Source organism: Dipodomys merriami, unplaced genomic scaffold (assembly GCF_024711535.1).
Source record: "Dipodomys merriami isolate MVZ:Mamm:240054 unplaced genomic scaffold, mDipMer1.0.p SCAF_72, whole genome shotgun sequence".
Classification (NCBI taxonomy): domain Eukaryota; kingdom Metazoa; phylum Chordata; class Mammalia; order Rodentia; family Heteromyidae; genus Dipodomys; species Dipodomys merriami.
The window spans coordinates 3,682,974-3,695,651 of NW_027206313.1; the positions used below are offsets into that span (position 1 = coordinate 3,682,974).

At 42.3% G+C, this 12,678-nt stretch overlaps 2 protein-coding genes across 6 annotated transcripts in view; both read left to right on the forward strand.

The window, feature by feature from the left end:
• Window positions 1–12,678, forward strand: part of LOC138818163 (synphilin-1-like) — a 131,868-nt gene that overhangs the window by 45,149 nt on the left and 74,041 nt on the right. The window lies entirely within an intron of this gene.
• LOC138818177 (olfactory receptor class A-like protein 1) lies at window positions 11,509–12,480 on the forward strand. The gene has a single exon (XM_070009122.1). The coding sequence runs from the start codon at window positions 11,509–11,511 to the stop codon at window positions 12,478–12,480; it is 972 nt and encodes a 323-aa protein (XP_069865223.1).

Below are 12,678 nucleotides of genomic sequence, written 5' to 3' on the forward strand. Positions count from 1 at the left end.
TATTACATAATGTTTTTCATTTTGTTTGACTTCAGAGTACATACTCAGAGTCAATTTTGCAAAAAAGAAAAACAGTATTTTGGGTTTTATCAACTTATCCATGCATTACATGATGCAATCACATGATCTATCTTATTTTGTTTGACACAGAGTTCATAATCAGAGTCAATTTTTTGAAAAAAAGAAGAAAATAATATTTTGGATTTTTAGCGACTTATCTAAACTCCCCTTTTTAACCTAAAATAGTCAAATCATTCTCTTCTGTAAAGTGCCAGTCACAACACCATTGCTGGTGAGATTTTCCTTTTGTCTGATGTGTATTTAAGTTATTCAATTTCACTTTCTGACTTCATGGATTGTGTGTATTTCAATTTCACCTCAATCCTAAGTGCATCTTATATGTTTTGCATTAAGAGAAGGGTTTGAAATTGTCCAGATCAATGAGATTCCAAACACACTGATTCAATGAATACAGAGAGAAAGAGCTATGGAGGGGTGGGGAGGAGAGGAGAGATATCTGCTATTATAAACAGGGATGGAAGGGGTATTTTTTATTTTTAACAACAGCCCATTCATGAATATTTTCATGTTATGATGACTTGTAGATCCTTATGCAGCATCAAAACTGGGAAGCTGAAGAGCTAGGAGTCCCGGGGTAGAATTACTGTGACTCTCTGATGAAGAGCTACACGGTATCCTGCTGGTCCCCAGCATGATCTTGGCTCAGCATATTTGCTCATCCTGTCCCTGGGGCTTTGCAGAATAGCTTTCCATCAACACAATTGGATCCTCTGCTTCTCCACCACAAATAGAGCAGCCTACAAATAGAAGAAAGGGGGGAAGATAGTTCATGCACAATCAACTTTTAGGCATCTATGAAATTGACCAGATAATTTTAATAAAAAGAAAAAGAAGAAACAAAACTGACTAGTAATAACTATGAAAGAAGGATCCTGGTAATTTTCCCCCCCTGGGTGAATGGATTCATTTAGGGGATCAAAAAAAGGGGACAGGGGAATAATATGTGTGAGCACTCTTAAGTTCCAAAGCAAAATCTTGATTTCTAGCCATCACTGACCTGGCCATTGTGAATGATTCTACTTGTCTAATCAGTGGGTGCTATTCTAATCAAATGAGAATAGTAATAACATAATGTCATTTGCTTAGTGATTATTCCAGTCACTGTTCTAAGGACTTGGCTTATGTTATCTCATTTAACCTTTACAATACCCTCAAAAGTATTTCCATCACACCTTAAAATGTCCAATTTATGGATGTGAACAAAGCAGCCGTCTCTTCTGTGCCTGTGGGTGCTGGTGCTGGATAGAAACCTGGCATGAGTTCAAGATGGATGTGGTTGTTGCCCATTGAAGTACAAAGGCCTAGACCCATGAAGGTTATCATCTGGCTCAGCCAGTGGGGGAACATAGAGAATTTCGGAATCAGAGTGATTATTTTTTTTTATCGGAGTGCTTTTTTGACTCCAGGAATAGAACACATGGAAAGAATATTAGTGAAGAGTCACATTTTCCTTCTGTTAACTTCACAGCTATTCAGAGGAACTACAGGATTGACTTGAAGGGAAATATAGTAGGTTAGAAGGGGAAATTTAAGGCTTATCAGCAGAAATGGAATGTTTCAACCCAGAGAACTGAAAGGAATGTACACTCGTTACCAAGTTCAGAATCAGATCAACTAGGAACTGGTGGGAGGGCTGGTGAATGCCTGCATTTCCATAGATAACAAAAAACGGTATGAGCCAAGAACTCAGAGTTTACTGGAATGAAGCAGAGGGTCCAATGCGTGTGAACTGGGCATGAACCATAGGTGAGGGGCTTTGGCAGTATCCCCTTTGTAATGATACAATAACGACAAACACATGCAAATGAACTAATGCAATGAAATATGCCCCAGCTTGCTTCATCTTGGGGGATGGAGTCATTGAAAGGATCTGTAAGGTCTGTATGGCCTTAACATCCTGAATATGCCTCTTATTGACTGAAGAGTTTGATAAGCGTTCAAGCCCCACACAAAAGAAGTGGGCGACATAGATTGAGATTTCAGGTACCACGGCTTTGTTCTTTTGCTGATGTGGCGGTGCTCAATGCTAGTCATTCCAGTGGCATATTACCTTGCAGGTTGTCAATGCTCTCAGGGAGGAGCTGGGTCTGGAAATGGCAGGCTCATTCCCCCGAGGCCTGTGTGCAGTGACTGGGATTGACAGGGTCTCTGTGGGTTGAGCTTTGCTGCCTTTAAGAGTCAGTGTCAAACTAGAAGTAAACATAATAGGAAGGGAAGGAAGGAGGGAGGGAAGGAAGGAAGGAGGAAAGGAATGAAGGAGGGAAGGAAGGAAGAAATTTTTGCTTCCTGTTGGAAGTAGAAGAGTGTTAGAAACTATAAAGAAGAGAAAATATTCTTAGTTAAATGATGTGAAACTGAGAATATCCTTAAGAAAGGTCCCTATGAAAAGGCACCTATACTCAACCCTTTATTGTTCCAGTACATTCGACATAGATACGATTTTAGACAATATTTAAACATTGCTGTACAGACAGATGGTATTGTGCCATCATGTCTTTTGTGTACGTTATACACTACTGTAACATGTGTCCTCTGCACAGAACATGCTTTGATCATGTTCACGCCCCTGACTTGCCCATGCTCATGCTTTTTCTCTCATGAATCCTCTTCCACATCCTTAGTGGTCCTCCCTTCAATTTCATTCTTTTCTCCCTCACCCCCTGCCACCTGCCACATATAAACAAAACATGGATACTGCGTTTAAGAGTCTAGCTTATTCCACTCAAGATAATATGCTTTTGTTCTTCCTTTTGTCTCAATAAAAGTATGTAGAACATATTTTTTTTTCATTCATCCAACATACAAATAGAACCAACCAACCCAAATATCACTTGATTGTTTCAAAATTGACAAAATCCAGTATCTCTTCATAATAAAAATCCCTGAAGAAACTAGAAATAGAAGGATCCTATCTCAACATTGTATATTCTGTATCCAGCCAACTAAACAAACTGGAGAAAAGCTAAAGGCCTTTTCTCTAAAATCAGGATGAGACAGGGAGATCTTCCCTCTCCATTCTTATTCAATAAAATGTTTGAAATCTTATCTCGAACAATTAGACAAGGGAAAGAAAAGATGTAGAAATAAGAAAGGAAGAAGTCAAATTAACCCTGTTTACTCTTATGATGGTTCTATACTCAAAATACCTACGACTCCATAAAACCTCTTAGATGTTTCAGCAAAGTAGCAGAATTCGAAATGAAGATACAACAAACCAGTAACCTTTCTATATGCCAGTAACTTGAGACTATTCCCTAAGTCCATTCACAACAGCCTCAGAAACAGAAAAAAGAAAACCTGGATATAAAGCACCATGTCTTCAGCTTGCTGATAATGAAAACAGAAGCATGTCGTAGTAATGAAGCCGTTTGGACCAAGAGCATTCTGAGAAGGAAATAGGTGGCTGCCAACTTGGAGTTGTTGCTTTAAAGTCAGAACTTTTTCATTCATGTTACCGTATTTTTCATAAAATTTCAAAGTTAAGCAGCAACAAAAAAATCTGTACTCTTAAAGAAAGTTTTAGAAAAAAAAGCCAGAGAAGACCTTTGAGCCTTCTATCCAGCTTCCCCAGTGTTAACACCTTGTACATTGGTACTATCAGGATTTGACTTTGGCACATTCCTATTTACTAGCTACAAATCCATAATGATTTCACCAATGTACATGTGTACAAATGTTTACACATTTTACATGTAATACTATAAAAGAATTTTCAATTCTTTAGACCCTGAAAATAATATGCCGAAGTTAAATGAGCAAACCCACCCAATAGACCTGTGTCTTTTCTCTGGCAGTCTCATTAGAAAGACCTTACCCTAGGCATCGACCTGCTTTCTCATCCTTTATAAGCTGATCCGAATGTGTTAGACAAAGCTGTAATATTGTAAGTAGCAGTATTCAGTGGCTGTTTCTACTGAAAGGGAACAGAATAATCCCAAAAGAGGGACACACAAAGCATTTGAGTCAGACAACCATCTGAATGTAAAATGAATCTCAGAAAAACTTACCATTACACTTATACCTGCCCTTAGTTTTCATCTCCTTGCTTGGTGACTTCTCTTGTGCTCTGCCCCGACCTTTGCCCATCTCTCTGAGTTTATTTAGTCCTGTGAAATGCACATCTCTCGCAATCCTCTGTCTGGACTCCTGAGAACCAGGGACCTTTCATTCTTTTAAAATTATAACTACTTTTATGCTATTTGTCCCCCAACTTCAGTGTATCTTATAGTTACTTTCAAATGATTAAACCATATTTGAGATTCCATTCGATGGCCAAGAGTCCACACCGCTTCTCCAGTACAAGCAGAAAGCACCCGGGGTACTGTGTGCTTGATTTTTAGGAACCAAACCTTATCAAGAACTAGCTGTCATGTAGTGTTCGCCCACTTTAAGCTTCCTCTAAGCACCATGATCATCTTTGTAGTCCTGCGTGTAACTAGACATTCACACATGCGCAGGTAAATACACATATGCTTATGAACACACACACACACAAACATGCCTATTTCTGTTACATTGTGTCCAAGAGGCTGCTTGTTAGAAAACGGAGACAGTGCGGACAAGGCTGGCCAAATCATTTACAACCCATGTGTGATCACTCCAGATCTTCTGTATCTAGATTCCTAACCCAGTGTTGTTCTGACAGACTGGCTTAGAAAGTACCACATGTACAGACACAGGTTCCTTTCTTCCCATTTCAGCAGCCTTTCCACCACAGTCAGTCTGGGCAGCCGGGCATAGCAGGGTTCAGGGTAGGAGGTGGCTTCTTGAGCAGACTGGTCAGCTGTAGAGAAGTCGTCCTCTCCCAGCTGCCTGGATTCTCATAGGAGGCTGCCCCTGATTCCGCCCAAGGCTTTCCTGTTGGAGTTATTCCATTTCATGTGCAACAAAGCAAGATACTTCCAGGGTCCTCGTGCTTGTAGGCTTGTAAAGTGATGGTCTACTTCTCCAATTTCCTCATCTTCCTCTGCTACCAGTTTCTCCCTGTCATTGAATGCAGTATATCCACAAGTCAGAAGTTTCTCTTTTTACTCAAACTCTTGCCAGCCTGCTGCGTTTTGGAGCCACACAAAGCTGATGGTGTGTCCCGGACCAACTGGAACTGATCAGGTTACTCTTTCTTACTGGCTCTGATAATACCTCGTGGGGTTATTGTAAGGATTTCAAGAGATAACATATATGAAAGCTCTGACTCGGTGCCAGGCTACTCAATCTTTCTTCCTTTCTCCCACTCAAGTGGCCTGCAGCTCTGATCCTCATTTCCCAGTGCTTAGCACGGTAATATAATCAGCAACATTAGTACGTCTAAAAGGCAATTACTATTTAATTGCTCTGGCCCAAGCCAGCTTGAAGTTCTTCTCCATTCACTTCTAATTTGAGGTTAGAGGTTTTACTCCTATCCCTGGCTGGTCACAAAATCACTGTCTCAGAAAGAATTGAAAATAACTTCAGGCAGCCATTGGTTACCAGGAAAGCATTTTGGTAATTCCTTCCATTACTTCTATATAAAAATGCTAATATTCATTAGCTCTTGGCCAATAGACAGATCTCTCTGTGTGTGCATTGTCCTGCTTGGTTAGGCAACCTCAGGAAGCAGGCTCTCGTCCTGATCCTCATTAAAATAAATCACCGCCCTCTCATGGATGCAGATTTAGAATCACACTTCAGGCCTCTCTTTTGAGAAGGCATTTATTTAGATTTCATCCTCAATTTAAAGGAGTAAATGCCTTTCCTCAGTCTGTGAGGTTTGTGGGCCTGTGACAACACAATGAATGTTTTACTTCACTCCCTCCCAACCCAACACCACATAAGATAACTGCAGCCTCTAGTCAGGAGTCCAGGGTTCTGAGATTTCCAATCAAAATCCTTAATATTAGAACCTTACAAGTGCCTTTGAGGAAATATAAATTGCCTTAAACCACACCAAAAACATTTGTATCTGAACCACTTTCCGTGTGATTGTGAGTTTATTGAAGTAAATTTGAAATAACTTGTAGCTGTTTTGAGTGTTGGAAAATTGCCTGGGCCATATAATTCTCCTTTAGTTCTTTTTTTTTTTTTTTTGTTAAATCTTCTGCCAAAGTAAATGGAAGCTGTAGAACCTTTGAACTGCTCGGTTCTCAAGTGATCTCAGTGGTGCTGGACTGGCAGAGCCAAAGTTTGGTTTTTAAAGGGAGATTTTTTTCATTCCCCTCAAGTGTCCACATCACTTACCTTCTTTGAGTGAAGCTGTGGTATTGCTTCCTGGGCTCTCTGGCTTGGGGCCATGTTGGTGTCTCTCAGCAGCAGGCTTTCTGCTAAAGGAGCTCCCAGCATGGTGGTCAGAGGTTCTTGGGGCTGGCATTCAGGCTCCTCAGCACACATCTAGCATCACAATTCAGGCAGCTCTGTTTTCCCTCTTCAAAAAAAAATCCCTTCTGCAAAGGAGGAGGCTGCAATGCTTGGTAAGAAATGTACGCATTATCCTGCCCATGTAATTGTAACTCCTCTGTACAGTATGTTCACAAATAAAATAAAATTAACTTTAAAAAAAAATCCCATCTGAAATCATGTGGCTTGGAGTTCAACGCCAGCTCCTCCTGCTGGTAAGGGAAAGTGGTTTTTACTTCTCCATGCTCCATTGTCTTTGAACTGGAGATGGAAGACAGCACTGCCCTGTACCAGTGTAAGTCAGCATAAAATAGAGGAGATAATTGCACCTCATGTTTATTGTGCTATTAGACTATTCATGATAGCCAAGCTATTGATTCCAGAATCCAGCCAGGTGAGAAGCAGCTGATGAATGGATAAAGAAAGTGTGGTTTATGATATAAGGGAGTAGTATTCAGCCATAAGGAAGAATGCGATTTTGTCATTAAGGTTAGTTTTTTTTTTTAAAGGCAGACTGAGGAGGACAGGTATCAGATTTTTCTCTCATGTGCAGAATCTAGAATGAGATATATGACATAAAAGCCGAAAAGGGAACTGATGGGGGTGATCAAAGTATATTCTGTGCATGTGTCAAAACAGAATAATGCAGTTAAGATTGTAGAAGGGGCTGGGAATGTGGCTCAATGGTAGCGTGCTAGCCTTGAGCAAGAAAAAGCACTCAGGGACAGTGCCCAGGGTTTGAGCCCCAGGATTGGGGGGAAAAAGATTGTAGAAAAACGTGAAGAAGAGAGTATAAGAAAGTAACAGAAGGAGGGGCTGGGAAGGTGGCTCAGTGGTAGAGCGCTTGCCTTGCATGCATGAGGCCCTGGGTTCGATTCCTCAGCACCACATAAGCAGAAAAACAAATTACCCCCCCCCCAAAGAAAGTAACAGAAGGAGTGAATAGATCAAAGAGCAATATATACATGCATGCAAATATCACAGCAGACCCCTTTGCGCTAGTAATAAAAAAAATTCTTGCCACAAAAACAGCACTGCCTGCCCAGATTCTCTGTTTTTAAGTATTTTGCTCTAGTACCCACAGCCATATGGCTTATTAGGTTGAACTTCTTGTTTTTTTTTGCTTACTAATAAATTTTAAACTATAAATAGTATATCCTAGATAATATTATACATATGCATGGAATATAATGAAATGTGCATACAGTATTAGCATGGTGTTATGATTAGCAGGCAGTTGACACACTTTTCGTGTGTCAATTCTGGAGACGCAGTTCTCAGTAAAGAATTCTTCATCCTAGTGTCTTACATTTAACAAAATCTTCATCTGTTAAGCAAATATTCACAAAATTTTGTTTCTTTTATAGTTGCATATATCCTGTTTGTTATAACCTTCCAGAAAAATTCAGGCACATTAGTTTGTACTTTTGCCATTAACCTGATCTCATACATGTGTCTATCTGGTCTTTTTTCTTGCTATAATTGTTACTATTTGAGCATATTTGAAACACGGGTCATTTCTTCATCCATAATTCTAAACTTAACTCTCCTGTTCAGGTGCATGTCATGGTCTCCACATGGTTTGCGTGCATCTCCAGGAGTTTGTTCTCTAAATGTCCATGTTGAGAAGTGGTGGAAGGGCTAGAGCCCCACAGGAGCTAATCGGGTCACTGAGAGCTCTGCAGTCAGGAGGAACGGATGCCGAGTCCTCTGCAGCCCTGGGTCATTCTATGAATGGGCTGTCTCCTTCCGTGGTCTCTCCCTCTGGTGACGCCGTCCCTCCATTCCACATGCACTCTCGCCACCGGGCCGCCACCTGCCACGAGCCCTGTGTGGGGCTGTGTGGATGCTGGCACTGCAGCCCTGACCGCCCCACACTAGGAGCCAAGCAAAGGTCTTTTCTCTGGAAAGTGCCCCTTGCCAGACATTTTGTTTTAGTAATGGAAAATGGACTAATGCAAAAAAAAAAAAATTAGTGCTAAGAAGTGGGGTCTTTGCTGTAACTTTAACTGAAAGTGTAAAATGGCTTTGGAACTGGCAGGCAGATGTGGGGAGAGCGTAAGCCTCTAAGGAGGGCACCAGTGGCTCCCGCCTGTCATCCTAGCTCCTCAGGAGGCTGAGATCTGAGGCAGCCTGGGCAGGAAAGTCTGTGAGACTTTTATTTCCAATAACCACTAAAAGTGCTGTAAGTGGAGCCATGGCTCAAATGGTAGAGTACTAGAGTGAAAAACCTCAGGGACTGTACTCAGTCTCTGAGCTCAAGCCCCAGGACTGATGTACAGAGAGAGAAAGAGAAAGAGGAAAGGAGGGAGGAAGGAGGAAGAGGAAGGGAAGGAGGAGGAAGAAAGGAGGAGGAAGAGGAGGACGATGACAACAACAACAACAACAACAACGCTAGAAGAAGGGAAAGATGCTGTGTGCAAAGGGATTCTGATGTGGCTCATCAGGCCATAAGGCTAGAGAACTGGCCCCGGATGGAAAGGGTGGCACTGCTGGAAATTCAAGTGAAAGGCACCAAAGCTGCTGTTAGCCTTGTTCCGCTGAAAAATCCTGGCTGCGGCCTGGTGTTTTGCCCTGGAGCGGTGTGCAAAGTCTAATTTAAGAGTGTTCACCTGTGGTATTTGATGGAAGCGCCTCTGAGCAGCAAAGCATCATGCTGTGACATGACAGCAAAGCATCATGCTGTGACATGACTATTGTTGAATACTTTTAGTTGCACATACGGGAAGCAAAAGGAAAACCTGGCCAGAGAAGGAGAGACAAAAAGTTAAGAGAACGGGGCTGGGAAGGTGGCTCAGTGGTAGAGCGTTTGCCTTGCATGCCTGAGGCCCTGGGTTCAATTCCTCAGCACCACATAAGCAAAAAGAAAAAAGCCAGAAGTGGCGCTGTGGCTCAAGTGGTAGAGCGCTAGCCTTGAGCTGAAGAGCTGAGGGACAGCGCCCAGGCCCAGAGTTTAGACCCCACGACCAGACCCAAAAAAAAAAAAAAAGTTACGAGAACAGAATAAGGTCCTAGCTGAGCTTGCGAAGCAAGCCACTAGCACGTAGAAAACATGGTGATGTGGCAAGAGAACTGGGTGAAGGCATCAAGACTGTCTCCGAAGGCTGAGAGGCCACCCTTTCCATCCTGGGTCTTCGATTTCATCATCAGAGGAATGAGAAAAACACTGACGATTAAATGATACTAAATTTGCAAAGCAAAACAGCAATCCAGTGCCTAGCTCAAGTGGGTGTTAGATAAATTCTGTCCAATATGAGTATGATTGTTGCATAATATTTATGATCACTATCATCATGACTACTATTGTCCTAAACACAGGACATGCCTATTTGACTGTAACTGACACTGACTAAATATTTCTAAAGTTGTATGAGGATTCTAAGTTGGAAAGCTATCATAGAATCCAATTAAGGCAAGCATGCTTAATAGCAAGGTATAACCTCCCAATTCTTGTCACCTTGCACCTTGGATTGGGGGTGCAGATTCCTACCTGCTTATAACAGTCATAAACTTCTTATCACAGGCTTGCTACTTTTCTACTCCTCACAGAAAGGCATAGTAAAGACTAAATACTGACTTTCTTACGTAGCTAAAATACAAGTTATTTCTTTTTGGTCTGATGGATTTTTTTTGGGGGGGGTCAGAACAATGTTGTGCTTAGAAACAGTATTTCCCCCACCCCCAAAAAATTCCTGATTTGTATTATTTTTCCAATTTCTATGGCATACATATTCTCAGTATGACCAGTTGGAAGTTTCTCACATTGGCACAAGCTAACTCCACGACACCATTAGATCACACTAAAGCACCTGCTTTGACAACACGGGGTAGTGTGGTTGTCAGCAACATCCACACACACAGTCACGTGTCCCATACGGACATAAGCAACATCAGCCCCATACGATCGTATGAAGAAAGTAGTAGTGTGAGAACTGTCTTCATTTCTATAATGTTTGCACAGTAACAAAGGGTTCAGTGAGGCCTGTTCCATTTAGTGAACCTATTCCCATTATTAACTAATGCATACGAGTGCTTTACCTCCAGAATAGACTGTTAGGATATAGTTGGCAAATAGGATTCATCCAAAAAGTGAGTTAATATCAGATACTTAAGCATGTCATTTTAATGTTTCCGCTTTGGGGCTGTTATTCTCCAATCATACTTACAAGTCTTTTCTTGGCATCTCGTGCTCCAGGAGAGAAAGTCTGTCTGATCACTTCATACTTACATAATATACTTACTTACTTATACATACTTACTTAATATTTATAAAGGGAATCACTTCCTTCCTTGTTTCCCTCCTGCCCTTTTTCCTTCTCCTTCTTCTTCTTTCCCACTTTTTTCACAGGTATTTTCTATCATCTTCTTTTGTATTTCTAACAAGCCCAAGAGATCATCCAAAAAATACCCTAAACAAATAGACAAAATCCTTACATTGCTTTGCAGAAATGGTAGAGAAGGCTGGAGTCATAACTCAAGGAGAGTACCAGCCATGAGCAAGCGAGCTGAGCCAGAGCCTGAGACCCGGAGTTCAAACCCCAGTACCAGCAAAATAAAAGACTGTACAAAGCTACAGAAACTAGAAACCCTTGCATACATCTACCACGCTATCATTCTCTCATCATTTTGTTGATTTTGAAACTTGACCGCGATCCAGACACCATTACCTTCTTTCCAACCTCTCTCCCCCTTTCCGGACTGTTGCGCAGTCCATCTTATTCCCCCCTCGGTACAGTGCTATAAATATATTGCTGGGAACCTTTAATCAGGCATTGATACTTAAGACTTTCCATCGTAGCCAAGTCCCTGGAGAGCCCAGGGCGGCGCTCTCCGGGGTGGCAGCTGTGTTCTCTGTGGCACTGCAGCTAACGCTGTCTTGTCACACACCAGCTTTGTACGCTGGTGATACCCGGGGATGGTGTTTGTCAACCTGGTGGGTTAAAACAACAACAACAGGTCTTCTGGATCGTGACGACGTCTTCGGTTTTCTGCTCGGGAGCCTAATGACTTAAACGGAGTGGGGAAGGAAGATCCTGGCGGACTGATTGGACATCCACCATGAGGTTCTCCGCAGACATGCTGGAGATGACTGCCTGTGCCATTCTCATCCTGGTCAGCTTCGTGGGAAATACGTGTCTGTTTTATTCGACGAGGCGCTGTGCCACTGGACGTCCGCAGACATCGTTTCTTCTCATTTTCAGTCTTATCCTCGTCCACCTTATGAAGAACTTGGTGGTGAACGTCATGAAAATCGTGTATTCCTCTGGGATCCTGGTGGACGAAGTCGGCTGCAAAGTCCTCCACTTCACGGCGGCCCTGACCACCTCCTTGGCCATCTGGTTCATGCTGCACTTTGCTTTGTTCTACCACCGGAAGCTTTACCAGATGGTGCACCCCTCGAGTGAGGTTGTACCCCAGACCCAGCAGAAACATTCCCTGGTGGGGATTTCTGCCCTCTGGGTGGCTGGTGTGGCTGTATACATCCCCATTTTAATTTATACAAGAAAACCAGAATACCCAAACACGGGAAACGATACAGACAGCTTGTCTATGCCCAGGATTTACATGGATTGCCTGATTCACTTTGGAGACAAGCAGGTAGAGTTTTACTATGGGAAAATATTTCTCGTTCTAGTTGATATTCTTCCTTTAGCCATCCTAGTCTTGGTATGTTTCTGGATGTCTTTCCTCCTCTCAGAGAAAAGGAAGATGACATACGGTGACATCTGGATTGGACAGGATGACTCAGAAACAGAAGTCCTCCGAGGGGCCAAGTTCAGCGTGGTGTTAATGCTGCTCATCACGCCGCTGTGGGTTTCCCACTTCATCTTGGTGTATTTCTTGAAGGACGTGGCAGCCTGGGTCTGCATCCCAGCCATCCTCACCGCCCTCTCTTCGGGTTTCTCGGCTCTCAGTCCTTTCCTGTTCATGTTGATTAATTACAAAATGAAGCTGGTGTCTCTCTGTGGTGCCAGACAGGAAAAACCTCCACCACAGCCTGCAGATGCCATTCTCTCTCCCTATGCTTGATGGCAGAGAATTTGGTTCTAATTCCCCTAGGGTGGGGCTAACCTCTACCCAGCCCTCATCAGTAGCTTCTGAAAGGACTTCTAGGTCATCGACTTCTTTCCAAACTAGACTTCTCAGGGAGATTAGAGAAGAAGACGTGAAAATATTAAGTTGTTGTAACTTGAAAAAAATTAGTTATCACAGTGTTTGTTATTTAGG

Coding starts and splice junctions, on each gene's coding strand:
- LOC138818177 (XM_070009122.1), top strand. CDS start 11,509: ATGAGGTTCTCCGCAGACATGCTGGAGATGACTGCCTGTGCCATTCTC.